We start from the raw sequence: 27507 nt of genomic DNA, 5'->3' as shown, positions 1-27507 counted from the left end.
CTGATGAAAAAGAAAAGGTCCTCACTCGTTACTCATTTGAAACGGCACTGCCACTGGTGTGTCTAGTGTGTGTTTTGTCACTCCACTGTTAAAGACGTTGAAGTTTTGATGTATGTTCATGAAAGTCCATGAAAATAAATGGTTGTTTCCCTGCACCAAGCCACAGAAAAATAAAAGTTTACAGCATATGTAACATAGGCTTTGTTCGCTTCGAGGCACCCCAGACAATTTTGTGAGAAATGTTCTGGTGTGTTTGTAGTTTGCCTGGAGCAGGCTTTAATTAAAAAGCAATGTTAATGTGAAGAACTGACTCTACAATTATCTCCCCCTCAGAGCAGACTGCCACAGCTGTAAAAGACCACGCACCACACACACACAGTCTTGTACAGCTAACCTTGTGGGGACACGCAATTCAGTCCCATTCAAAATCCTATTTTCCCGAACCCCTAACTTAACTCTAACCCGTACTCTTACCCTAACCTTAACCCAAAAACCTAACCTTAACCCTAGCTCCTCACCCTAACCCAATAACTAACCTTTGCTCCTAACCCTTAACCCAAAACCCCCTAGAAATAACATTTGACCTTGTAGAGACCAACAAAATGTCTCCAGTTGGTCATATTTTTGTTATTTTACTACACTTGTGGGGACTTCTATTTAGACGCACGCACGCACGCACGCACACACACACACACACACACACAGAGAGTTTGGCTTTGTGCCCTGCTCTTTATCCAATTATAAACCTCTTTAATGACAACAGCTCTATAATGTTGTCATACGCACTATTGTCCCAAGTCATTGTATTTATCAGGAGTTAGCTCAGATTTTCTCTCTGTTGCCTACTCGTTGTCAGTGATCCGTCTCTGCTCAACAAGCGTTGCCTCTGGGTTTCCTTGTAAAATATAATTGGTCATCTCATTGACATCACACTTTCCCTCAGTGAAGCACACAGAGTGGTAAAAGTGGAAAAGTGAAACCATGGACACCAGAACAGTCCTACTCATATCAAAGAGACAACAGCAGCAATTAAGGCCACCACATGGACAAACACACACAAGCACGTGCACGTGCACACACAGCTCCCCATACCGTTCCCATGGCAACACTCACCTGGGTTAACCTGTGAGGTGACGTCTCCAACCAGATAGAGGAGGATGAGCAACGGAAAGTGTTTGTCCCACAGGCGCTTCATCCCAAACACACACACACACACACACACACACACACACACACACACACACACACACACACACACACACACACACACACACACACACACACACACACACACACACACACACAGAGAGGGTCTTCAAACCTGAAATCAATGGGAAAACAACAGACAGTCAAAATATGTCATACAAGTCGGAATATTTGGACTGTGATGAAATGAAACAGAAGTTCAAGGGTCCGTGTTTGGATCCATGTGGTGTATTCAGACAGTTGATGCGGTTTTATGTCTTTCCTCCAGGGAACCAGACCATCTGAGAGGTTCTATGGGAAAGCTATAGCTTTTACTGGAGGAATGGTTTTCATTTGCTCAATAAAGACAATAATTGCTGTCTAAAAGTGGAATTTCCATTCATCATTACCTTAACACAAGCGAATAGCAAAGGGATATTAAAGTCAAACTGGCAGGGATAATTCAACATTACAGTAGCCAGCTCTAAGGAATAAAAATGTACATAAAACTGTACCTATACAGCTTAACATCTAATAGTAAATGTGTGTGGGTGTGTTAGAGAACAAAAGGAGGTAGGAATAAATTCAAAGTGAGAGAGAGAGAGAGAGAGAGAGAGAGAGAGAGAGAGAGAGAGAGAGAGAGAAGCAGAGTGGGCCACCATAGACATTACCACAGTGGGACTGATTATACAGTGAGACAGAGACAAGTCCAGCAGGACTCCTCTCTTCGACAGACCCAAACAGCCAATGGTCTAACCTCAAAGGAAAAGTTGATGTCTACACAGTGATCTTGAACAAAGCTTTTGGTAATTGACTCTAGTCTTGTGTGGTTGTCTGGCCTCCCACTTGCATAATGATCTAGTAAAAGGTGTGTGTGTGTGTGTGTGTGGGGTGTGTGTGTGTGTGTGTGCCGTCATTCTAACTCATTGTAACATAATCACAATCAGTCTTAGTATGTGGCTTGCTCACTGTGTCAATAGCTTGTTATGGAAGAAACACCATGCTGCATTTAAAGCATGGGGAACCAAATGGCCATGTGGTAACGTTCATTTATTACTGGAACGACTGGATCATTAGTGGTTGTTATATCTTTGCTTATATAAAATAGTGCAATATGGACTGTACAGAGTTAAAGCTGGAATCCTTAATGGTGAAACTGCCACGTCCATTTGGGATATTACAACAACGAAGTTACTGCAGACAACGAACACTGTTCTTTCCCTCTTCCGACATAACTGCACAAGCGATAGAACAACAGAATATGCACTTCAATTTAATTTGACCACACTGCTCAACACACCTCACCTCCGTTTCGTTCACAAAATAAAAACAGTAACAACGGTGCTGTGGACGGACAGTGGAACTGTTTCCCCTAATACAGATTCCATGTTTAAGGTGGAGAGATCAGAAAGCCAAAGGGGAGGTTCCCTGGTCTTTATCCTATGCCAAAGAGGTACGAGTGAGTGTGTGCGCGCGCAAAGTTTTCAAATGTTCATTCCGTACTAAACACAACATTCTCCTGGCCGTGCGCTGCTGCATAGGAGTGGCTGATAGGGCAAATGTCAGGATCCAGCAGCAGAACACACACACACCTACTAAACGTCTCCTTGCCCTCTGCAGCAAACACTGACACATGCTCACAATAAGCAGGCCATTGAGTGCCACTGTCAGACATCAGTGTAAAAGCTGGAGCTTCATACAGTTGGCTATGTACAGGGCTTTATTCTGGTTGTGGGAAACATACACTATACATACAAAAGTATGTGGACACCCCTTCAAATTAGTGGATTCGGCTATTTCAGCCACACCCGTTGTTGACAGGTGCATAAAATCGAGTACACAGCCATGCAATATCCATAAACAAACATTGGATATAGAATGGCCTTACTGAAGATCTCAGTGACTTTTAATGTGGCACGGTCATAGGGTGCCATCTTTCCAGCAAGTCAGTTTGTCACATTTCTGCCCTGGTCAACTCTAAGTGGTGGTATTGTGAAGTGAAAACTACTAGGAGCAACACTGGCTCAGCTGCGAAGTGGTAGGCCACATAAGCTCACATAACGGGACCGCAGGGTGCTGAAGCGCATAGCGCTTAAAAATCATCTGTCCTTGGTTGCAACACTCACTACCAAGTTCCATGCCAGGATGCCAGGAGAACGCTACCTGCCCCAATGCATAGCGCCACCTGTAAAGTTTGGGGCTGTTTTTCGTGTTGTGGGCTTGAACCGTTAGTTCTAGTGAACGGAAATTTTAACGCTATAGCACACAATGACAATCTAGACGATTCTGTGCTTCCAACTTTATGGCAATGCCCTTGTGCACAAAGCCAGGTCCATACAGAAATGATTTGTCGAGATCTGTGTGGAAGAGTTTGACTGGCCTGCACAGAAATGTTCCCTCTAAACTATGCACACACGCAGTAGCCAAGCAGCTCCCTGGGACTGCCTATCAGCAGAATAAATACTGTATCAGCCCACTGAGAGAAGCACGAGATTGAACTTCACTCAACTTTCTAGAATTTTCCCTGTTAGTTAACACTATCAACGTTTCCCTTTACTGTGGAATTGGGTTAGAAACAATGCAATATTGGCCACATTCAATTCAACACACCGAAACCAAACAAACTATGCAAAAGATTTTGTTGTAGGCAGAACACATCGGAGTAGGATTATATTGTATTGACAAGCATGACTCAGCCCAAACTCTAGTCTACACAGACCGGTTCAGCATAACCAATCAGAGCTGCAGTAGGTCAGAGCCGCAGTATGCAAACATACCAAAGTCACATATGGATCTGTGCCATTTACTTTGATCGGGACTGTGTTACAGCTGTGGTCATGAGTAGATGTTACAGCTGTGGTCATGAGTAGATGTTACAGCTGTGGTCATGAGTAGGTGTTACAGCTGTGGTCATGAGTAGATGTTACAGCTGTGGTCATGAGTAGGTGTTACAGCTGTGGTCATGAGTAGGTGTTACAGCTGTGGTCATGAGTTGGTGTTACAGCTGTGGTCATGAGTAGGTGTTACAGCTGTGGTCATGAGTAGGTGTTACAGCTGTGGTCATGAGTAGGTGTTACAGCTGTGGTTATGAGTAGATGTTACAGCTGTGGTCATGAGTAGATGTTACAGCTGTGGTCATGAGTAGATGTTACAGCTGTGGTCATGAGTAGATGTTACAGCTGTGGTCATGAGTAGGTGTTACAGCTGTGGTCATGAGTAGGTGTTACAGCTGTGGTCATGAGTAGGTGTTACAGCTGTGGTCATGAGTAGATGTTACAGCTGTGGTCATGAGTAGATGTTACAGCTGTGGTCATGAGTAGATTTTACAGCTGTGGTCATGAGTAGATGTTACAGCTGTGGTCAAATCTATTTATAAAAATATAAAACAATTAAGATATAAATAGTCAAAAGATTTAAATGGATAGAATTAACTAATTCAAAGAACGAAAAACAAAATACAATAATATAGGCCTAAATAATCAAGCGCACACACATTCGTTCTGACTGTCTGCTCAGACTAACAGCCTCACCTGTTGTTCCTGTCAATCAGACACCTGGTGTCAACCAATGAACCAACGGTGTGTGAGGGAGGGCCGAGCCAACTCACTCACCGTCACACACTTAGCAGCCGAGGAGAGAGAAAGGACAGCTGTGAAAACAACAGCTGGAAAATGATTCGGAAGCACAGTAGCATTTGGATGCATTTGAATAATGTAGACAATATTAGAGCATAGTGTAGAATTTTTCAAAACAAAATCTCATATAAAGCCTGTTCTACGCACAACCTACACCGGCATATGCGAACTGTGCACCCAACTGTGAAGCTAGCTGTAGCGGAGATTCGAGAAACTAGCGGGCCTGCTAGTGATAGTGGTGCAGCCAGCATCTCGAAGTGTCCACTCAGTCAAGTAGGCCTACTCCGTGACCCACAGCAACACAGTCTTCTATGGACCAGTTTACGCCAAAGTCTATGTCTGTAGCAAAACAAAGCCAAATTGATATTGCAATGGCTAAAATGATTGTTACCGATTTCCAGCCATTTTTGATCGTGGAGGACAGAGGTTTTTAAAATTATAGCAATAGTCTAAATCCAATGTACACAATTCCAAGCAGGAAAACCCTTTCAAAATCACTTATTCCACAACTGTATGAGAGCACACAGGCTTCATTGCGGGAAAGAGTCCAAAAAGCTACTGCAGTTTGCCTTACCACTGACTGCTTGACATCAAGGGAAACCACTTCTTACATGTCGGTTACATGTCACTTCATTGAAGATGTCTTGCTGGACTGCTTTGAGTTCAGCAACAGACACACCTCAGAGAACTTGGCAGAGGAACTGTTGAGAGAGGCCAGAGAATGGCAAGTAGATGGAAAAGTGGTTGTGTTGTGTTAAAGACAATGTGTTGTGTTGTGTTAACCAAAGCCATGAACATTTTTAAATGGACCCATCATCCATGTCTTGCCCACACAATCAACCTGATTGTAAGATATGCTCCGAAGGTGATGAAGCCCACTGTGGACAAAGTGAAAGCAGCTGTGGAATACTTCCACAGGAGCACAGCAGGTGCTGAAAAACTAAAGTCTACACAACGCCAGATGGGGATGCCTGAGCTGAGGCCTAAACAAGACCGCACTACAAGGTGGAAAATTAAATGTTGAAGCGGTTTCTTGAGTCAAAGGATGCCATCATCTCTACCCTAGCCATTGTCAATGCACCTGTTGATGCTCTGACCCAAGCGGAATGGGAGGTGGTGGAGGAGGTGTGCAGAGTCCTGGAACCCTTTGAGCAGGTCACTGTGGAGATCAGTGGAGAGAGGTACAGTAAGCAGTTATTACTACATCATATTTTAATCCAGTATTATATGTATATGAGCAGTAGATGAGAATGTAGTATCAGTAGACAAAACATGAACCTGAACTAATAAGTTACTGTTCTCTCTTTTCAGCTATGTGACAGCCTCAAAAATGACACTCCTGTGTAAGGGTCTGCAGCGAATCACAGCCAGACACCAGAGAGAAGCAAATGTAACCACAGGACATGTGACAGAGTTGATGGACACCCTATATACATCAATAGACAGAAAGTTCCACAGAATAGAATATAATCACGTGCTATCAGAAACCGCTGCACATGACCCCAGGTTTAAGAAGTTAGCCTTCAGTGATGCCAGAGCGATTGATGAGGCTCTTCGAAGAATAACCTCAGCAGAAGGGAGGGACATCCCCAGCAGTCAGTTGGCTCAGGTACCAAGGCAACAGGAAGAAGTGGGATCAGATGGCGCAGAAGCACCAGCAGTAGTGCCACAAACGTCTGCTGTTTGGATGCTGTTTGACATGAGAGCAACTGGGGATGCAGCACGAAGGAATCCCTCAGCAGATGCCATAATGGAGGTCCAATCCTATTTGGAGGAGCCTTTCCTCCAAAGATCTGCAGATCCTCTGAGCTGGTGGAAGAACAAGACCTCTGTCTACCCACGGCTTACTAAAGTCATGACAGGGAGACTCTGCATAGTGGCCACATCCGTTCCCTCAGAGAGGGTTTTCTTGAAAACGTGACAAATAATTACATTACTGAGAGAGGAAACCGCATCAGCCCCTCGAAAGTGAGGCAGCTTGCATTTCTAAATGCAAATCTCTCATAAAAGCAAAATATGGTCAGCATTGCTGTGTGCTGCTGGTTATAAAATGGCAATAAAGAAGAGCGAGAAAAGGAAAGAACAACTCTTTCCATGTTAAAATGTTATGGGATGCATTTTCTCCATTGTTTTGATGGTATACCACTCTGGTAGGCCTACATTATGATCAAATAGCCACAGTCGCCTACCTAGCCACTATAAAAACTGTAACTTAAAGCGGGTACAGCCTCAGTGTTCACAGTAAACGTGCACTGGAAGTTGCACAGAATTTTCACAACGTTCAAGTTTGCGCTCAGCAGACCTGAAATTTACTCAGTCCCGAGAAAAATTAGAGGGAACATTGCTACACAGAGCCCTGACCTCAACCCCATCGAACATCTTTGGAATGAATTGGAACGCCGACTGCGAGCCAGGCCTAATCGCCCAACATCAGTGCCTGACCTCACTAATGGTCTTGTGGCTGAATGGAAGCAAGTCCCCACAGCAATGTTCCAACATCTAGTGGAAAGCCTTCCTAGAAGAGTGGAGGCTGTTATAGCAGCAAAGGGGGGGACCAACTCCATATTAATGCCCATGATTTGGAATGAGATGTTCGATGAGCAGGTGTCCACATACTTTTGGTCATGTAGTGTGTTTGGATGTGTTGATTTTGATCTGTTGCCCGAGAACTCTCTGGCTCTCTGCCAAGACAGACCTCTAATGACACCGGATATCACAGAACGACTTCGTCACCTCTACACAGTTTCTAGAAACCAATAGACATTTAGGATATCTGGATTTCCAGAATATAAGAAATATCGCTTTCATGCCGGTCGGTTAACTATCTATTCTCTCACAAATACAATAACGTCACTGTAACAGCGTGACAGTAATCAGCTAATCACAAAACACAACAGCTATAAAACTGTACAAACTCTCTCAACAGCTCCCCTTTACAAACACCCATCGACCTCTGAATGACCTCATTGTGCACTTATCATCATCATCATCTAGTTGGTTTCTCCTTCTGAAGTGCGCCACTTCCTGTGGTATCAGATTACAGCCATATCACACTGAGACACTGGCCTACTTATATGGGTTAATGTATATGGGCTATACAGGAGCTAATGCTGATCTTAAACAGTAAATGAAACAGACAGCTGGTGGCTCGTGTCCTGTGTTAGGGAGGGAGAATCAGAGATGTGTTTACCATGTGGCCAGGGAGAGGAGCTCTCCTATGTAAAAGCCTGGCCGAAGAGTTAGAATGAAAAAAATAAAAAAGATTTTCCAAGGCTCTGTTCTGTGGAGATACTCTTAAAATCGGTCCTCTCTTTGCTTCCTTGAGGTACACACTGACCTGTATGTGATTGTGTAACAGAGGTTCAACGCATGCACACCTTTCTACCCCCTCCTCTCTCACTCTCAGTAACAGCTGTGTTCTCAATCCAGGTAGACATCGGAGTGGAGCGTAGGGCTGTTGTCTTGACACACACAGGACACAGGGTTATGGACTGTCTCACATTTACCATTATGGAAAACTTCCACTCCTGGTGGAGGTCAGACAACACTATTCACCCGCCGGCCCTTCAGGGACCAACTAAAATTCTTCCAGCCACTAATAATAACTCCAACATTCTGCAGCTTTACCAGTAGAGGCCCAAAATGCAGCATTTTTATAGGAGATACTTGGTGAATCTTCTGGTCTGAGGTAAATTCAGCTTTATACTGCTGTATAAACGTGACTCCGAGGTAAACTGTGTTTATTTGTTTTTCTTAGAAGGGCAAAAAGTAGGCCTAACGGTTTATCATCAGCCTCTAAAACCAAGTGCCCCAAAGCCAACAGTCCGCAGGAGGCCATCCAACACAAACAGGGGGAGAGCATGGAGGAGCCAGGGGAGAACAGAGGAGTGAGAGAAGAGTTGGGTGGAGTTGCAGGGTGTGTCAGGGAAATAGAGGGAGACAGTAGGGCGACATAGGGGGAGTCAGGAAGAGAGGCAGATGTAGCAAAACAGGGTGAGGTACAAGAGGAGGCACAGGGCCCTCCTAGGCCTAAAAGGTGAGGGGCTGTAGTGGAGGCAGAGTTGACAGACAAGGCCTGTGTCCTGCCATACACTGTCCCTTACATTCACCCTCTCACAGCCTGCTCTAGGAGTCTACTATAGTGTGTGGTGTGTGGTGTGTGTGTGTGTGTACACAGCCTGCTCTATAGGGTTGCTGGGGCCTATTATAGGGCTAATTTTACCCAGGAGTGGGTTTCATACACTCCTATATCTGCTACAGTAATAGTAATCAACCTATAGATTTACAAAGTAGGGCCAGCTTTCAAAGCCTATAATATCCACAGGGCTCTGGTTGGAGTTGAATGTACTATACTGTGCCTAGTGTGCAAATAAGCAATCTAAATTATACAGTTGACTTGTGATATATGTAGTGGCTTGGGCTTGAGTGTGCGCACTAAACTGGAGCATGCAGGGAATAGGGGTCAGGTCTAGGGGATAGGGATTGATATTGAACTAGACAACTGAATGGTCCTGCTTTGGTCCACTGCTCTCTGTCCCTCATTACTGCTGTCAAACACGTTAAAGTCAACGAGAGAGGATCAAAGTAAATGTTTGATTTTATTACTGTACTAAAAGCCTGAAGGGGAATTCAACCTTCTGTTCCACCCTGCCATACGCATTAAAATCAGATTCATCTGGGCATCTTGGAGCACATCTGTCTGATCTATCTAAAGTCCAACACAGTCAACAGAAAACCTTATATCGACGTCAGCTCGGGTCAATGTCACCTTTAGAATAAACAACGTACGTCAGACGGCAGAGCACTTCTCAATGCTTTCACAATGGCGGACAAGGAAAATAATCAGGCTTGACCCCGTGTAAGAGAAGTTAAACAAAGTACTCACAGGGACTGTGTCTAATGCATCGAGACCCTGTAGTTTGGAGGACAAATCACTTGTGAGTGTGTGTGTGTGTGAGTGTGAGTGTGAGAGTGAGTGAGAAAGAGAGATTAAAATACTGTCAAATCCAGTCAAATCTAAACTGGATCCAAAAGGATAAGTACAGATATCACAATTTCTGTGATAAACGGTTTAACCGTTGAAGACAGAAAGGTGATACAATATTTATTGAGCTTTTAACAAGTTCTATCTGCACACAGTGCCCTGTCTTGTGTTCCCAGACCAAATACATCCTGTAACTGTCAAAAGGAAAGTGTTTTCCTCATATTTATTTCTACCACAGAAGAGTCTAGTGTCCCTGTTTAAAATATGGACGTATTCCCCATCAATGGACTCTTTGTTGAAGTGACACATCTGGATAATTAAAGGGAGGTGAGACGTGGGAGTGTGTTCATACCTCCCTGTGGCTGGACCTGAGCAGGCTAGGCTGGCTCATACCTACCTACCACCCACCCACCCACCCACACACACACACACACACACACACACACACACACACACACACACACACACACACACCTAATCTCTCTTCTCTACACGTTATTTCAGACTATTTTGTGCTGCTGTCTTCACTAATAAAAGCTCTTTATTAGTGTACTTGAAAGGTGTTTAAAAAAAAGTAAATGTATTCAATCGGTCGGAACAAAGTGTAGAAGAAGCTCTATTTTGGTAGCCTCTGGTACATTCTAATGCCTTGATACCATCTGAAATACACAGCGAAATGATTGAATACTTTTTCGAATTTACCTCCCAGATTTGAAAAATTAGTTGTATTGTGTAGAAAGACATTACTTGACAATTGAAATTACTAGTTTTGGATATTTTCTAGGTCTACATGATAAAGCCTATTTTCTATGTAAAATAACATCAAACATTTTTAACATTTAACCTGTCTTCTCTTGAGATTAAAGTATTATTTGCAGTTTTACTGCAGTTTTACTGCAACTTTGCCACAATGTTGTTTGTTCTTTAAATTATGTATTTCATCATTATCTTGACAAATAAATTAAAATGGGTGTAATGGTAAAGACCATAGGCATCTCATGAGTTTCATGTTTGGGGAAGCTTACAATGTATCCTACCATTTCTACCGATCTGCATGCCAGTTAAACATATTTATATATGCACATTTTCATGGAACAGTTTCATTTAAAAAAATGTTCAATAATGTTTTTGTTTCTAAAAAATCATCGTCACGTGGTTAATGATGAAAATCTGAAGTAAAATGATAATAATCTAAAAGTAAAGATTCATCTACGGGAAGAGCACTAGCCATATGGACACATTGATACACTGATCCATTGGCGGCTAAAGAAAGGAGAGCATAGAACTCAGAGATATAGACCAATTCAGCAGAAGGCCTATAACTTCCATCATCAACTTAGTAAAATACATAGGCCTAAAGGTGACAAAAACAGTCAAAAATATCCTGTTGAAAATTCTGGTTCTTTCTATCACATTCATCCCTCTTCTCAGCCAGAAGAGGACAGGCCACCCCCGTCTTCTTCTGGCTGAGTTTTACCTGGCCACCGTGCTTCTACACCTGCATTGCTTGCTGTTTGGGGTTTAAGGCTGGGTTTCTGTACCGCACTTTGAGATATCAGCTGTGGTACGAAGGGCTTTATAAATACATTTTAATTGATTTGATTTTCTCCACCTGTCTGTCTCCTTTTCTATCTGTCTTGACTTGAGCTATTGCTAGTGAGTTTCAAATTGTATCAAATTCTGAGGGTCCAGCCGGAAGCTGTCGCTAATGAACTTGCAACATTGTATCAACCAACGAAGCCTATTCCGGGCCCTCAAAGTTTTCTGCGCCATTGAGCTCGGGACAGGAAGATTTTTTATGAGTTTCACTGGATATATGGGATCATTATATTTTGGTCTTTCACACCGAGGCTTGGTGATTATCGAGGCTGAAACTGTTCGAATACTCATACTAACCATACTATTTGTGATGTAAATTGAGTATGTAGTATGCCTATTTGTCAGACTATGGATATAGTTAGTATGCTAAAAGTTCCTGGATGCCGTGCTCCATTCGCCAAAATTCAAAGTATACAAGCAGTGGACACTATTTGCTTTTAAGGCCCATAATGGCATTTTCCAGAAAATGGGCGTGGCTTCGCAACTTTTTCAGATTTGAAGAAAATGATGGAACATATTAGTGATGGGCATTCCGGCTCTTTTCAGTGAGCCGGGTCGTTCGGCTCAGCTCACCATAAACAGCGGGCTCTTTTCAGTGAGCCGGGTCGTTCGGCTCAGCTCACCATAAACAGCGGGCTCTTTTCAGTGAGCCGGGTCGTTCGGCTCAGCTCACCATAAACAGCGGGCTCTTTTCAGTGAGCCGGGTCGTTCGGCTCAGCTCACCATAAACAGCGGGCTCTTTTCAGTGAGCCGGGTCATTCGGCTCAGCTCACCATAAACAGCGGACTCTTTTCAGTGAGCCGGGTCATTCGGCTCAGCTCACCATAAACAGCGGACTCTTTTCAGTGAGCCGGGTCGTTCGGCTCAGCTCACCATAAACAGCGGACTCTTTTCAGTGAGCCGGGTCGTTCGGCTCAGCTCACCATAAACAGCGGACTCTTTTCAGTGAGCTGGGTCGTTCAGCACAGCTCACCATAAACAGCGGACTCTTTTGGCTCCCAAACTGCTCTTTAAAAAATAACATGTTTTGTATTTTTTCAAGTCAAACAGTTTGCGATAGTTTGACTATGATTGGTGTTAAAACAATGCTTAAAATAATGCTCTACCTTAACCACAATGCATTGGTTTGTTATGAAAAAGAATGTTATGAAACATTTGCATTTAAAGTATAACCTTTTCATGTATATCAACAAAGTGCATACAAATGTAACAATTCAAAACGAATACAATCTGAACAAAATAGAATATTGCACCATATCCTCCAAATAGGATTGGACCTCCGTTATGGCATCTGCTGAGGGATTCCTTCATGCTGCATCCCCAGTTGCTCTCTCATCAAACAGCATCCAAACAGCAGACGTTTGTGGCACTACTGCTGGTGCTTCTGCGCCATCTGATCCCTCTTCTTCCTGTTGCCTTGGTACCTGAGCCAACTGACTGCTGGGGCTGTCCCTCCCTTCTGCTGAGGTTATTCTTCGAAGAGCCTCATCAATCGCTCTGGCATCACTGAAGGGTAACTTCTTAAACCTGGGGTCAAGTGCAGCGGTTTCTGATAGCACGTGATTATATTCCATTCTGTGGAACTTTCTGTCTATTGATGAACATAGGGTGTCCATCAAGTCTGTCACATGTCCTGTGGTTACATTTGCTTCTCTCTGGTGTCTGGCTGTGATTCGCTGCAGACCCTTACACAGGAGTATCATTATTGAGGCTGTCACATAGCTGAAAAGAGAGAACAGTAATTAGTTCAGGTTTAGGTTTTGTCTACTGATACTACATTCTCATCTACTGCTCATATACATATATAATACTGGATTAAATAATGATGTATTAATAACTGCTTACTGTACCTCTCTCCACTGATCTCCACAGTGACCTGCTCAAAGGGTTCCAGGACTCTGCACACCTCCTCCACCACCTCCCATTCCGCTTGGGTCAGAGCATCAACAGGTGCATTGACAATGGCCAGGGTAGAGATGATGGTATCCTTTGACTCAAGAAACCGCTTCAACATATGCAATGTTGAATTCACCTTGTAGTGCAGTCTTGTTTAGGCCTCAGCTCAGGCATTTCCATCTGGCGTTGTGTAGACTTTAGTTTTTCAGCACCTGCTGTGCTCCTGTGGAAGTATTCCACAGCTGCTTTCACTTTGTCCACAGTGGGCTTCATCACCTTCAGAGTGTCTCTTACAATCAGGTTGATTGTGTGGGCAAGACATGGATGATGGGTCCATTTAAAAATGTTCATGGCTTTGGTTATGTTAGCTGCATTGTTGCTAACACAACAGACCACTTTTCCATCTACTTGTCATTCTCTGGCCTCTCTCAACAGTTCCCCTGCCAAGTTCTCTGAGGTGTGTCTGTCACTGAACTCAAAGCAGTCCAGAAGTCATTCTCCCTGGAAAGTTTTTTTAATGATTTTATTTAGACAGGAGTAATTATATAATTTTGGCTAAACATCAATTTACTTTAGGGCAATCAAATCAAATGTTATTAGTCACATGTGTCGAATACAACTGGTAAGAATAAGAGATAAAAGTAACAAGTAATTAAAGAGCAGCAGTAAAAAATAACAATATATAGAGGGGGGTGCCGGTACAGAGTCGATGTTTGGTGGCACCAGTTAGTTGAGGTAGTATGTACATGTAGGTAGAGTTAATTAAAGTGACTATGGATAGATGACAACAGAGAGTTGCAGTGGTGTGGAGAGGGGAGGGGGGCAATGTGATAGTCTGGGTAGCTTGTTGACTAGATGTTCAGGACTCTTATGGCTTCTTGGTAGAAGCTGTTTAGAAGCCTCTTGGACCTAGACTTGGCGCTCCGGTACTGTTTGCAGTGTGGTAGCAGAAAACAGTCTATGACTAGGGTGCCTGGAGTCTTTGACAATTTTTAGGTCCTTCCTCTGACACCGCCTGGTATAGAGGTTCTGGATGGCAGGAAACTTGGCCCCAGTGATGTACTGGGCCATTCGCACGACCTTCTGTAAAGCCTTGCGGTCGGAGGCCGAGCAGTTGCCATAACAGGCAATGATGCAACCAGTCAGGATGCTCTCAATGCTGCAGCTGTGGAACCTTTTGAGGATCTGGGGACCCACGTCAAAACTTTTCAGTCTCCTGAGGGGGAATAAGCTTTTTCGTGCCAGCTTCACGACTGTCATGGTGTTCTTGGACCATGTTAGTTTGTTGGTGATGTGGACACCAAGGAGCTTGAAGCTATCAACCTGATCCACTACAGCCCCGTCGATGAGAATGGGGGCGTGCTCGGTCCTCTTTTTCCTGTAGTCCACAATCATCTCCTACATCTTGATCACAATGAGGGAGAGGTTGTTGTCCTGGCACCACATGGCCAGGTCTCTGACCTCCTACCTATAGGCTGTCTCATTGTTGTCGGTGATCAGGCCTAGCACTGTTGTGTCATCAGCAAATTTAGTGATGGTGTTGGAGTCATGTCTGGCCGTGCAGTCATGAGTGAACAGGGAGTACAGGAGGGGGGGTGAGACCGCACCCCTGAGGGGCCCCTGTGTTGAGGATCAGCGTGGCAGATGTGTTGTTACCTACCCTTACCACCTGGGGGCGGCCTGTCAGGAAGTCCAGGATCCAGTTGCAGAGGGAGGTGTTTAGTCCCAGGGTCCTTAGCTTATTGATGAGCTTTGAGGGCACTATGGTGTTGAACGCTGAGCTGTAGTCAATGATCAGCATTCTCACATAGGTGTTCCTTTTGACCAGGTGGGAAAGGGCAGTGTGGAGTGCAATAGAGACTGCATCATCTGTGGATCTGTTAGGGCAGTATGTAAATTGGAGTGGGTCTAGGGTTTCTGGGATGATGGTGTTGATGTGAGCCATGACCAGCCTTTCAAAGAACTCCATGGCTACAGATGTGAGTGCTACGGGTCGGTAGTCATTTAGGCAGGTAACCTTAGTGTTCTTGGGTACAGGGACTATGGTGGTCTGCTTAAAACATGTTGGTATTACAGGGAGAGGTTGAAAATGTCAGTGAAGACACTTGCTAGTTGGTCAGCGCATGCTCGCAGTACACGTCCTGGTAATCTGTCTGGCCCTGCGGCCTTGTGAAGGTTGACCTTTCTAAAGGTCTTACTCACTCAATCCAGCATCCTAACAGTGCACTGCACCCACCAACTTTCCTTTCCAATTAGCAAAAGCTGAAACCAGAGATCTGTATATAATGACGAGATGCTCATGTCTCAACCCTAACGGTGGTAGTCTTTGTCCTAAAGGCAGAAAGGCAGGCGACAAGTTTAGGTCTGGATATTATTCCCATAGAAACACATTTTACTGGACAGATTTTGGCGAGAGTGAGCCATTTCGCTTTGCCTCTTCCTCTCTGTTGAAACTACACTGAACAAAAATATTAATGCAACATGTAAAGTGCTGATCCCATGTTTCATGAGCTGAAATAAAAGACTCAAAAAGCACAAAAAGCTTATCTCGCTCAAATTTTGCTCTAAAATTATCTCGCTCTAAAATGTGTAGTTTTGACACACAACTAATTGCCACAGGTGTCTCAAGTTGAGGGAGCATGCAATTGACATGCTGACTGCAGGAATGTCCACCAGACTGCAGGAATGTTCATTTGTCTATCATAAGCCACCTTCAATGTTGTTTTAGAGAATTTTAGAGAACATCCACCCGGCTTCACAACCACAGACCATGTGTAACCAAGCCAGTCCAGGACCTCCACATCTGGCTACTTCCCCCGTGGGGTTGTCAGAGGAGGGGAGGGGTGCTGCGGAGTATTTCTGTCTGTAATAAAACCCTTTTGTTTGGAAATACACATTTTGATTGGCTGGGCCTCGCTCCTAAGTTGGTGGGCCTTTGCCCTCCCAGTCCCATCCATGGCTGTGCCCCTGCCCAGTCATGTGAAATCCATAGATTAGAGCCTAACGAATTTATTTAAATTGACTGATTTCCTTATAAGAACTGTAAGTCAGCAAAATCATTGAAATTGTTGCATTTGGCATTTATATTTTTGTTCAGTATATATCACCCGAGAAAGCATGTGAGCGAAACAGAGCTCCTCTGTTTGTAGCCCATGTATCTGATGCTGTCTGGACAGAAATAGTATGACAGGGTCCAGACAGTATCATATACATGGTCTACACATACTGAGACAGGGGGGCGCTGTTTTTCTCGCTCGGATGGTTTAACTGAGATTGATGCATCTCGATCAAATAAATTATCAATATTTTACTTGGACGGGCAAGGAGGTATGGTAGGGCGGGCCAGGCCCCCTAAGGCTCGCCCATAGTGCTGGCCGTGAATCGTTTTTCCAAAGGTGGGAAGGCAGGCGACGAGCTTCGGTCCAAAATAATCCCATAGAAACGCATTGGATTTTTATGGACAGATTTTGGCAAGATTAAAAACTCTCGCTTCGCCTCTTCCTCTCTGCTGCATTTCCCTGTCAGGGCTTGTTTTGTGACTGACAGGCGCCTGCCCTATCAATAGATCGCTAGAAGATGCATATCGTTAATTCTAATGGACAAGGGCTTGACGGACTGGCTCATTGAAACTTTTAAATGAAAAATAGCCCAGTTAACATTAAGTGGAAAAGGTAGCCAGCTGAAAAGGAACCTGGATAAGTAGAAATAAAGTGTCTTTCTTGTTAGTCTGCTTTTCATTTCATTTCTGACAGTATTGCATTAACGTAGAGGTACTATTTTGATAGCCACATAGTCCAAATTCTTGTAGTAGCTTAGTCTACTATTCATAGATCAGAAGTTTGTGTGTATGTGTGCGTGTTTGATACCGAGCTCATCCAAGTTTATTGTATTAATTTATAGTCTGCTGTTCCTGAATCATAAAACTAGACCATTGCTTCAGGTGCTGGGAAAATGTCTGTTCTTCAAAACTATTGGGTCCCCCCAGGCTCAGAACAGGAAGTGGCCAAGGACAGAAACTCCCATCAGAAAACCAGACCTTCTGATGCTGGAATTGTGATCTCTTTATTCAGCTTCAGCGGGCGTGCGTGAGTGCGTGTGTTTACCCACATACCTCTCTCCAGGGGAGGAAAATCCTAGAGAAATTTGTAACAAAAACACGTTGTAGCCCCTAACCAGGTTATCCTACATTCTCACATTGCAAAAGCAAACCGGATAGGGGTGTTGTGCTGTTGAATAGGGATTTTGGGGGATGTGTAGAAACAATCAGCTTTTCTTGGAAAGACTTACTCTCTTTCCTCTCATGGTCACACAGAGGGGTGATGGTCCTTGCACCCTGGGAGAGCCGGTAGAGTCAAAACACAGCCCATCCCCACCCCTGGTCCCCTGCCCTGGCTGGTTCTACTGTCAACATCACTTGCATGCTACTGTATGCCATGAGCGAGAGGAGGACTGGAGAGAGGAGGACTGAAGAGATGATAAGAGTCTGAAATGTGTGCATCTCTCTCTGTGTGTGTATGTATAGTATGTGTGTGTAGGATCTGCCTTCCCTCAGCCCCTGACTGTTTAGTGAGCCAGGCAGGCTAGTTAGCTTTAATAGTTGCCATTACAGTGAAGTAAAGATGTGCAGGCCAATGATAGCAGCCTTAAATCACCTGTCAGCCTTGATTAAAGGGGCATCCATACCCCTTACCCACAACCTGCTCTGAAACACACAACCTGCCACTTACACACATCCTGCCACTTACACACAATCGGCTCTAAAACACACAACCTGATCTGAAACAAAGAACCTGCTCTAAAACACACAACCTGCCACTACACACAACCTGCTCTGAAACACACAACCTGCCACTTACACACATCCTGTCACTTACACACATCCTGCCACTTACACACAATCGGCTCTAAAACACACAACCTGATCTGAAACAAAGAACCTGCTCTAAAACACACAACCTGCCACTACACACAACCTGCTCTGAAACACACAACCTGCCACTTACACACATCCTGGCACTTACACACAATCGGCTCTAAAACACACAACCTGATCTGAAACAAAGAACCTGCTCTAAAACACACAACCTGCCACTACACACAACCTGCTCTGAAACACACAACCTGCCACTACACACAACCTGCTCTGAAACACACATCCCACTCTGAAACAGTCAACCTCTAGGATAGGAGGTGCTGGGTTTTTGTAGTTATACATGATCCAGGAGAAAGCTGTATTAATAAACAAAGAATAATATAAACTGTGACACAATCGTTTCCCCTTCGGCACCCCTCTCTTCTTCTTGTATTCAGGATGAGCGCGGACCAAATACTTATATACAGAAATGAAATGTAGCATGAACTACCTAACCTATACTGTGATGTACAGTTGAAGTCAGAAGTTTAAATACACTTAGGTTGGAGTCATTAAAACTCATTTTTTTAACCACTCCACAAATGTCTTGTTAAACTATAGTTTTGGCAAGTCTGTCAGGATATTTACTTTGTGCATGACACAAGGAATTTTTCCAACAATTGTTTACAGACAGATTATTTCACTTATTATTCATTCTATCACAATTACAGTGGGTCAGAATGTTACATACACTGAGCTGACTGTGCGTTTAAACAGCTTGGAAAATTCCTGAAAACGATGTCATGGCTTTAGAAGCTTCTGATAGGCTAATTGACATCATGTGAGTCAATTGGAGGTGTACCTGTGGATGTATTTCAAGGCCTACCTTCAAACTCAGTGCTTATTTGCTTGACATCATAGGAAAATCAAAAGAAATCAGCCAAGACCTCAGAAACAGAATTGTAGACCTCCAAACATCTGGATCATCCTTGGGAACAATTCCCAAATGCCTGAAGGTACCACGTTCATCTGTATGTGTCACATGTGCCACTGAAACAGACTATTAGACAGAGAAGAGAGAAAGAAGAGAGTTTATCTGAAAGCTATAATTAACTCCCAACTTCAGTCAGTGTGGGCCAAGACCGTGACAATCTGGTAGTGATTAGTGGGCTATTCAATTCAAACCTTTATTAATTCAAGGGTATGATTAGGAAAGAAACGTTATACTTCCACCAAGGCTTCCAACCAGGGAAGAGGGGGGGGGGGGGGGGGGTAGGGGCATAATTAATAGATATATATAAAAAAAGGGGATTAAATAATGTTATTTCATAGACTTCAATTCTATCTGCTAATTTCATAGTTGATCTATTCCAACCCCCCCCCCCCCAAAAAAAAATAACATGCTATGGCTGCTTACATTCCTGTACAACAAAAGACTTGCTCGCTGATAGACAGGCATATTAACAGAGCAAATCAATGCAGAGAGCATTTCATTGGTTCTGCAGACATTAGCTGGGACTGTGTGTGTGTGTGTCGCCCAATGCTAGCCTAGCTTCTATGACCAGCCACAGGTGCTGCTGACTACCGCCTCTAGTTTTCCCTCATAGCATCCAAATCAAATATTTGATTTATTTAACCTTTATTTAACTGGTAGAGTCAGTTAAGAAGAAATTCTTATTTATAATGATGGCCTACCAGGGAACAGTGGGTTAACTGCCTTGTTCAGGGGCAGAACGGCAGATTTGTACCTTGTCAGCTCGGGGATTCGATCCAACAACCTTTCGGTTACTGGCCCAACGCTCGAACCACTAGGCTACCTGCCGCCCCGATATTAGCAATTTTCTCACATACTTTTTGCGCATCACGATGCAATCTAAACCAACAACACAATTGTAGGGTTCTGTGAGAGACACTCAAATACACACTTGTGCACACACTCCCGGTTGGTGTCACTCCCAGCCCCGATACTAGTGACCCTCTCTCTGACTAGTAAGAATATCTGGACTCTATTCACTGTTAATGATACCCAGCTGGGTTAAATGAGACCTGAGAGAAAGTGAGAGAGACAGAGGGGGAGATAGAGGGAGAGTAGAGTGAGAAAGACAAAGTAAGAGAGAAAGGGGCGAGATAAATAAAGCTTTTAACTGATTCCAAGGCCCTAACCCTCAGTTTTGGATGTTAAATGTGGAAACTCAATTATCAGGTCCAAGAAGTCCTTTTCCATTTCCTCCCATGGTGTTTAAATCATGTCAGAGCCCAAGACCCGCTCCATTCTCACTGTCTTTCCCCTTCCATCTCAACTCTATACTACTAAACTAAATACGTTAATATCGATACTACCAATTAAAATCCAACTACTGCTACTTCAATAAATTACACAATTACTACTTGTAAATGTAACACGACTACTAGGCTTGGGCGATATAGAATTTATACCGTATACTGGGGTATTTCTAAAACAGATGATTTGCAATACTGTAAAATAAAATCCAAACCATACCAAAATCCAAACCATACGCCACTGCTTATAAGTTAAGTAAAACTAATACATCTAAGATGTGTCAAATAAATTATATCCAGCTCAGGGCTCCAGCTATGCATTTGCTTCGCTAACTTGCTAGCTAAATGTCAATAATCAAGCTTCTTGGTCACAACATGTTTTGTGAGTCCCAAAAAAAGAGAATAAATAGTGCCTCGGGTGCACTTCCGGTAATACTGTATACCTGGTATGGAACAGAAATGGAATTAAAATCTGTTTACCTCCCAACCCTAACTACTATTACTGCTGCTTGCAAATATTGCCATTTCTACTACCATCACAATTACTGTACTATTACTATGGTACTTCAGAGTAGTTTCAACCTTTCAATAAATACATCTCTCCAAAGACATTCCTGAACACAGAACACTTAGACAGTTTGAATGATACTATTTTCTTGGACCCTGAATATCATACAAAATCATACTACTTATTCGGATACACAACAAAATGTTATTATTAAGTACTAGGCACGAGAAGGAGCAAAAGAGAGGGAGAGAGACAGCTGAGAGAGAAATAAAATGTTCTTGTTGTTTTCAGGTTCTTGCCAATCCATCCATCTGTGTGAGGCGTTAAGAGACCAGCTCCCATTCTTCCCTCTTTCTCTTTCTTCTCCCCATTTAATCACTGCATATTCCCATTCAAAGCAAAGTAGTCATCTTTATTCATACTAATAATAATACATCCCATTTAGCAGACGCTTTTGTCCAAAGCGACTTACAAGTCGGCTGGGGCCACTACTTTTTTTTTTTTTTACATATGGGTGGCCCCAGCGGGAATCGAACCCACGACGCTTGGCGTTGCAAGCGCCATGCTCTACCGACTGAGCCACACAGGACTCATGTCTTTATTCACTCTGTTCTCATTATCTGGACTTAACTGAACCAGGAAGAGACCACTTCAGCCCAGTTTTCTCAGAATTGATCACGAATCAGAAAAGATGTTTAGGTGGTTGTAATATTTCTGTAGGACGAGACTGACTGTGACTGTGCATACTAACCATCAGTTCAGTTGTCCTATAAGAATCACAATAGTACATCAAAATGAAGTACTACTTAGCCGCCGAAAATATACGTTTTGTTAGGTTTCGTTTAGTACAGTATTAATTTGTGGATGTCCATCATCCATTTCATATAAGATATGTTCTGAATTACAATTCATACGATATATTATGAATTGCAATATGTTACAAATTGCAATCTGTACAATATGTTATGAATTAAAAAGGTGAGGTATGTATATATACATACACAGTAACAATGTGATACAGAGTAAGGTAAAATGTGTTGTGGCAAACGTTAGCTAGGAGGCTAACGTTAGCTAGGAGGCTAACGTTAGCTAGGAGGCTAACGTTAGCTAGGAGGCTAACGTTAGCTAGGAGGCTAACGTTGGCTAGGAGGCTAACGTTGGCTAGGAGGCTAACGTTGGCTAGGCTAGAGTTAGGGTTAAGCATAAGGTTTAAGGGTTAAGGTTACCTAACCTCCAAAGTAGTTGCAAAGTAGCTAAAAAGTTGTAAGTAGTTGCTAATTAGCTAAAATGCAGAAGTTGTCCGTGATGAGATTCGAACACGCACAGCATAAAGAGCCTAGTTTAAGGAGCGGAATGGCCTATCACCTGTCAGACAGCACAAGAGAAGCTCCTCAAAAAAGCTGGTACTGAAGTAAAACGTGCTTTTTTAAGCCCAGTCATTGCACAACAAATAACAATTCTAAATGCAATCATGTGTTAAAAACTTTGACGGCCATGATTTAAAAAGAGCTACTATTTTTATTTCTCAATCTCAACTCCTAATTAAAGCGCGCCTCCCATTCGCCTGCATACGCTATAGCCTAGTCAACGGTTGGCGGGCGATCAGCGAGTCACCCACCACTTTACAATGTGAGTTTGCAGTATAATTGTTTGAAACCCAAATGTTTTACTTGACTTCAAATAATGAGGACGTTCAAACCTTACTTTGAAATAGCCTAGCCAAAATCCAACCATAGAAATGTAAAGGCAATTATTTTATAAAGACTTCCTCATGCCATTAACCAGCATTTCTCTCCTGCTCTATTGGTTTTCATTAACTTTCTTTCGCTGTCCAGAAGCCAAATGTGCACACAGTCCTAGTCATATTAGCAACCCATCATCATTGTTGCTATTAGATTCCCCCTCTTTCTAAGTTACCGCTCACATTAGGTGGGCTGTTCAGAAGTGTTTTCCCTCAAACTGCATTTTGGCAAATGTTAGATAATGCCGTTTTATTACCTGCTTTTACAGCAGTTGCATTTTCAATAATAGGCCTTTTGACCTTAAGACATTTACCTTATGTTCTTAATTAAAAATGTCAGTTTGTTGTCTGCATGCATAATATTTTCTTTGGTCAAGTCATTTTACTGTTTGGAAAAAAACTTGTTTGTTGAATGGTTAATGAGGGTTGGTTAGTCTGCAACAAAATAGGGATGCAAATTTCAGTCTAACTACTATACATCAAAACACCATTTCTCTACCTTAACATTTCTGTCAACTGGTATTACTGGGAACCTTATCTCTATGCCGTGTTGAAGGAAGGGCTGTCGGTTAGGGCAGGGTTTGAGTTCAAGCACACGATAAGTAAATCTGGTGTCTCCGAGTCTCTGGGTCTGTCTGTCTCTGGGTCTGTCGGTCTCGGTGTCTCGGTCTGTGTCTCGGTGTCTGGGTCTGTGTCTCGGTCTGTGTCTCGGTGTCTGGGTCTGTCTCTCGGTCTGTCTCTCGGTGTCTGGGTCTGTGTCTCGGTGTCTGGGTCTCGGTGTCTGGGTCTCGGTGTCTGGGTCTCGGTGTCTGGGTCTCGGTGTCTGGGTCTCGGTGTCTGGGTCTCGGTGTCTGGGTCTCGGTGTCTGGGTCTCGGTGTCTGGGTCTCGGTGTCTGGGTCTCGGTGTCTCGGTCTGTGTCTCGGTCTGTGTCTCGGTCTGTGTCTCGGTGTCTGGGTCTGTGTCTCGGTCTGTGTCTGGGTCTGTCTCGGTCTGTGTCTCGGTCTGTGTCTCGGTGTCTGGGTCTGTCTCTCGGTCTGTGTCTGGGTCTGTGTCTCGGTCTGTGTCTGGGTCTGTCTCTCGGTCTGTGTCTGGGTCTGTCTCTCGGTCTGTGTCTCGGTCTGTCTCTCGGTCCCCGTGTGTATGTCTGTGTCTCTGTGTGTCTCTGTGTGTCTCTGTGTGTCTCTCTGTGTGTCTCTCTGTGTGTCTCTCTGTGTGTCTCTCTGTGTGTCTCTCTGTGTGTCTCTCTGTGTGTCTCTCTGTGCCTCTGTCTCTCTGCCTCTGTCTCTCTGTGCCTCTGTCTCTCTGTCTCTCTGTCTGCCTCTGTCTCTCTGTGCCTCTGTCTCTCTGTGCCTCTGTCTCTCTGTGCCTCTGTCTCTCTGTGCCTCTGTCTCTCTGTCTCTCTGTGCCTCTGTCTCTCTGTGCCTCTGTCTCTGTGCCTCTGTCTCTGTCTGCCTCTGTCTCTGTCTGCCTCTGTCTCTGTCTGCCTCTGTCTCTGTCTGCCTCTGTCTCTGTCTGCCTCTGTCTCTGTCTGCCTCTGTCTCTGTCTGCCTCTGTCTCTGTCTGCCTCTGTCTCTGTCTGCCTCTGTCTCTCTGCCTGTCCGTCCTCGTCTCTGCGTATGCCTCTCTGTCCGCGTCTGTGTCTCTGTCTGCGTCTCTGCGTCTGTCTCTGTCTGAGTCTCTGCGTCTGTCTCTCTGTCTGAGTCTCTGCGTCTGTGTCTCTGTCTGCGTCTCTGCGTCTGTCTCTCTGTCTGAGTCTCTGCGTCTGTCTCTCTGTCTGAGTCTCTGCGTCTGTCTCTCTGTCTGCGTCTCTGCGTCTGTCTCCCTGTCTGCGTCTCTGCGTCTGTCTCCCTGTCTGCGTCTCTGCGTCTGTCTCCCTGTCTGCGTCTCTGCGTCTGTCTCCCTGTCTGCGTCTCTGCGTCTGTCTCCCTGTCTGCGTCTGTCTGGGCGCCTGTCTCTGCGTCTGTCTGGGCGCCCGTCTCTGCGTCTGTCTGGGCGCCCGTCTCTGCGTCTGTCTGGGCGCCCGTCTCTGCGTCTGTCTGGGCGCCCGTCTCTGCGTCTGTCTGGGCGCCCGTCTCTGCGTCTGTCTGGGCGCCCGTCTCTGCGTCTGTCTGGGCGCCCGTCTCTGCGTCTGTCTCCCTGTCTGCGTCTCTGCGTCTGTCTGGGCGCCCGTCTCTGCGTCTGTCTGGGCGCCCGTCTCCCTGTCTGCGTCTCTGCGTCTGTCTCCCTGTCTGCGTCTCTGCGTCTGTCTGGGCGCGCGTCTCTGCGTCTGTCTGGGCGCCCGTCTCTGCGTCTGTCTCCCTGTCTGAGTCTCTGCGTCTGTCTGGGCGCCCGTGTCTGCGTCTGTTTGGGCGCCCGTCTCTGCGTCTGTCTCCCTGTCTGCGTCTCTGCGTCTGTCTCCCTGTCTGCGTCTCTGCGTCTGTCTCTCTGTCTGCGTCTCTGCGTCTGTCTCCCTGTCTGCGTCTCTGCGTCTGTCTGGGCGCCCGTCTCTGCGTCTGTTTGGGCGCCCGTCTCTGCGTCTGTCTGGGCGCCCGTCTCTGCGTCTGTCTCTCTGTCTGCGTCTCTGCATCTGTCTCTCTGTCTGCGTCTCTGCGTCTGTCTCTGTCTGCGTCTGTCTGCGTCTCTGCGTCTCTCTCTCTGTCTGGGCGCCCGTCTCTGCGTCTGTCTGTCTGGGCGCCCGTCTCTGCGTCTGTCTGTCTGGGCGCCCGTCTGTCTGGGCGACTGTCACTGTGTATGTCTGGGCATCCGTCTCGGTGTCTCGCCGTCCGTCTCGGCGTCTCTGTCTAGATTTCACCCCATGGTTTTCCTATTTTTCTATAGCATGATCACTGTTCCATTAGAGATTCCCTGAATTGTCGGTTTACTATATGTCTGACTGTTGAACCTTTGGTCTTGATATTCATTCTCACAATGTTAACACAGAAACTGCTATGTAAGCCATACTGAGGCGGTTCAAGGGGCCACAGAAGTATCTGCTGTGTGTGTATTCACTGGGCCACAGAAGTACCTGCTGTGTGTGTGTTCACTGGGCCGTTGAAATACCTGCGGTGCATTCCTCTGATAAGTTAAAGCACGTGTTGAGAGCTGGAAGAGAGAGGTCAGGCTGGCTATTTCCAGCAGTGAGGTCATGAACCCGGCTCAACACACACTCTTCCATACCCACACACACACTGCCAGGAATGGCTAAGTGGGTCACACCACATGCTCCCCCACCTTGACCTCTCTAGAACAACTGTCCTTTATGACTCTGGGGGCATTTCCACCAACCTGTGGCTCAGATGGCTCAGCCAGTTAGAGCCTGTATGAGTCTGTGTGTATATATAACTGCTTGGGATAGAAACGTCTCCTGCTAAGTGACTGTACTATTATTACAAACCCCATATAAAAATGGCAGAATTTAGCCTCTGTGTGGATGTCACCCACATAACACAGGGCACCTGCATACCTCATACATACCGTCTACATACTGCCTCCATAACACCCACATACCGCCTGCATGACAAGAGGACAAAGACTGACACACAAATATGGATGGTGGAATAGGAATACCTAGGATAGGATAAGTAATCCTTCTCACCACCCCCCCCCTTAATGATTTAGATGCACTATTGTAAAGTGGCTGTTCCACTGGATGTCAGAAGGTGAATTCACCAATTTTGTCCTGGATGAGGAAATGACTTAAATGTAAATGTAAATATGGTGTGCTCTTTACAGGCTAGGAGGTCAAAGTATGTCCATGAGGAAATCTTTGAGACCATAGCATTATACTGTACATGCCTTAGTCTAAATGACAATACATAATATATCGTAGTATGATAATACCAAGCCAAAATAACATGTCAGGGACAGGACTCAAGTGGTGAAAAGTTGCTAAACTTTTCCTAAACACAGTGATTGACCACCCACCAAAACAAAGCAGAACAAATTCTCTGGGCTTTGAAGTGGCAGCATGAAAGTGAAAAAGCCTCAAACAATTTCTACATTAGTTTCACTGCTGCTCCACCAGCCAAAACAAAGACCTTCAATATCCTATCAGCTGGGAAGCACAACATTATTTTGCTGTACAAATATAAGAATTTTCAATGTCACAGATATATCTAGGATATGTGAGGCTATATTCTCCATTGACAAATACGTAGTAAACTGACGTAACTAGCAAGCAAATGTTTAACTCCCTGTAATGTATGGCATAACTGATAAGTGCTAGTCGGTGCCATTTAAGATGAGGGAGGACAATTATGTTTTATGAGTATGGTCTTATTTGTACTACAGAATACTGGAAGACTGTCATTCATATTCCATTCACCCAGTTAAATTCAATAGGTTTAGGCTACAATATGATACTTACATTTTCCCTGTACTCATCATGAGGTTGCTACAACCGAGCCTATGAATGAAAGACTACAACGTCGGTGCACAGGTCGAGAGAAGAATTTGACAGAGTGACACATTCAATACTGCCTTGCAAACTCTTGCCTGCATCTAACTAATCTGGGGCGTAGTCATTAGTCCAACAATTCCAAATTAGAGTTTCTATTGGACAAATTTAGGTATTTGTATTCGTTCTGTTGAAGAAACGTTTTTCCAACAGAATCACGGGAATGAATACACTCCTGATCCCACGCAAACAGTTCCCTTTCGTAGCCAATTACAAACAGCTCATTGTAAAACAAACTCCCCAAAAACTGCTTGTTGTATTCCTTCTCGCATCTATGCGCTCTCCTCCTCTCACCTTTTCCCTTCGCTTGTGGACTTCAATGCACTATACATCAGCTGTCTGTGACCAGGCGAAAAAACCTCTCCAAGACAAACCTTCATATCATAACCGC

At 44.5% G+C, this 27507-nt stretch overlaps 1 protein-coding gene across 3 annotated transcripts in view; it reads right to left on the bottom strand.

Moving 5' to 3' along the window:
- The window catches only part of LOC135556289 (discoidin domain-containing receptor 2-like), a 60999-nt gene that overhangs the window by 32480 nt on the left and 1012 nt on the right, over window positions 1-27507 (bottom strand). For all 3 annotated transcript variants that reach the window (XM_064989363.1, XM_064989365.1, XM_064989364.1), the window contains exon 2: window positions 1114-1321. In XM_064989363.1, the coding sequence (XP_064845435.1) occupies window positions 1114-1195 (82 nt within the window). In that variant the 5' untranslated portion in view covers window positions 1196-1321. The remainder of the gene's footprint in view (window positions 1-1113; window positions 1322-27507) is intronic.

Source organism: Oncorhynchus masou, chromosome 15 (genome assembly GCF_036934945.1).
Source record: "Oncorhynchus masou masou isolate Uvic2021 chromosome 15, UVic_Omas_1.1, whole genome shotgun sequence".
NCBI lineage: Eukaryota > Metazoa > Chordata > Actinopteri > Salmoniformes > Salmonidae > Oncorhynchus > Oncorhynchus masou.
The sequence above is the reverse complement of the archived record's forward strand: the minus strand, read 5'-3'. Positions and strand labels throughout refer to the sequence as shown.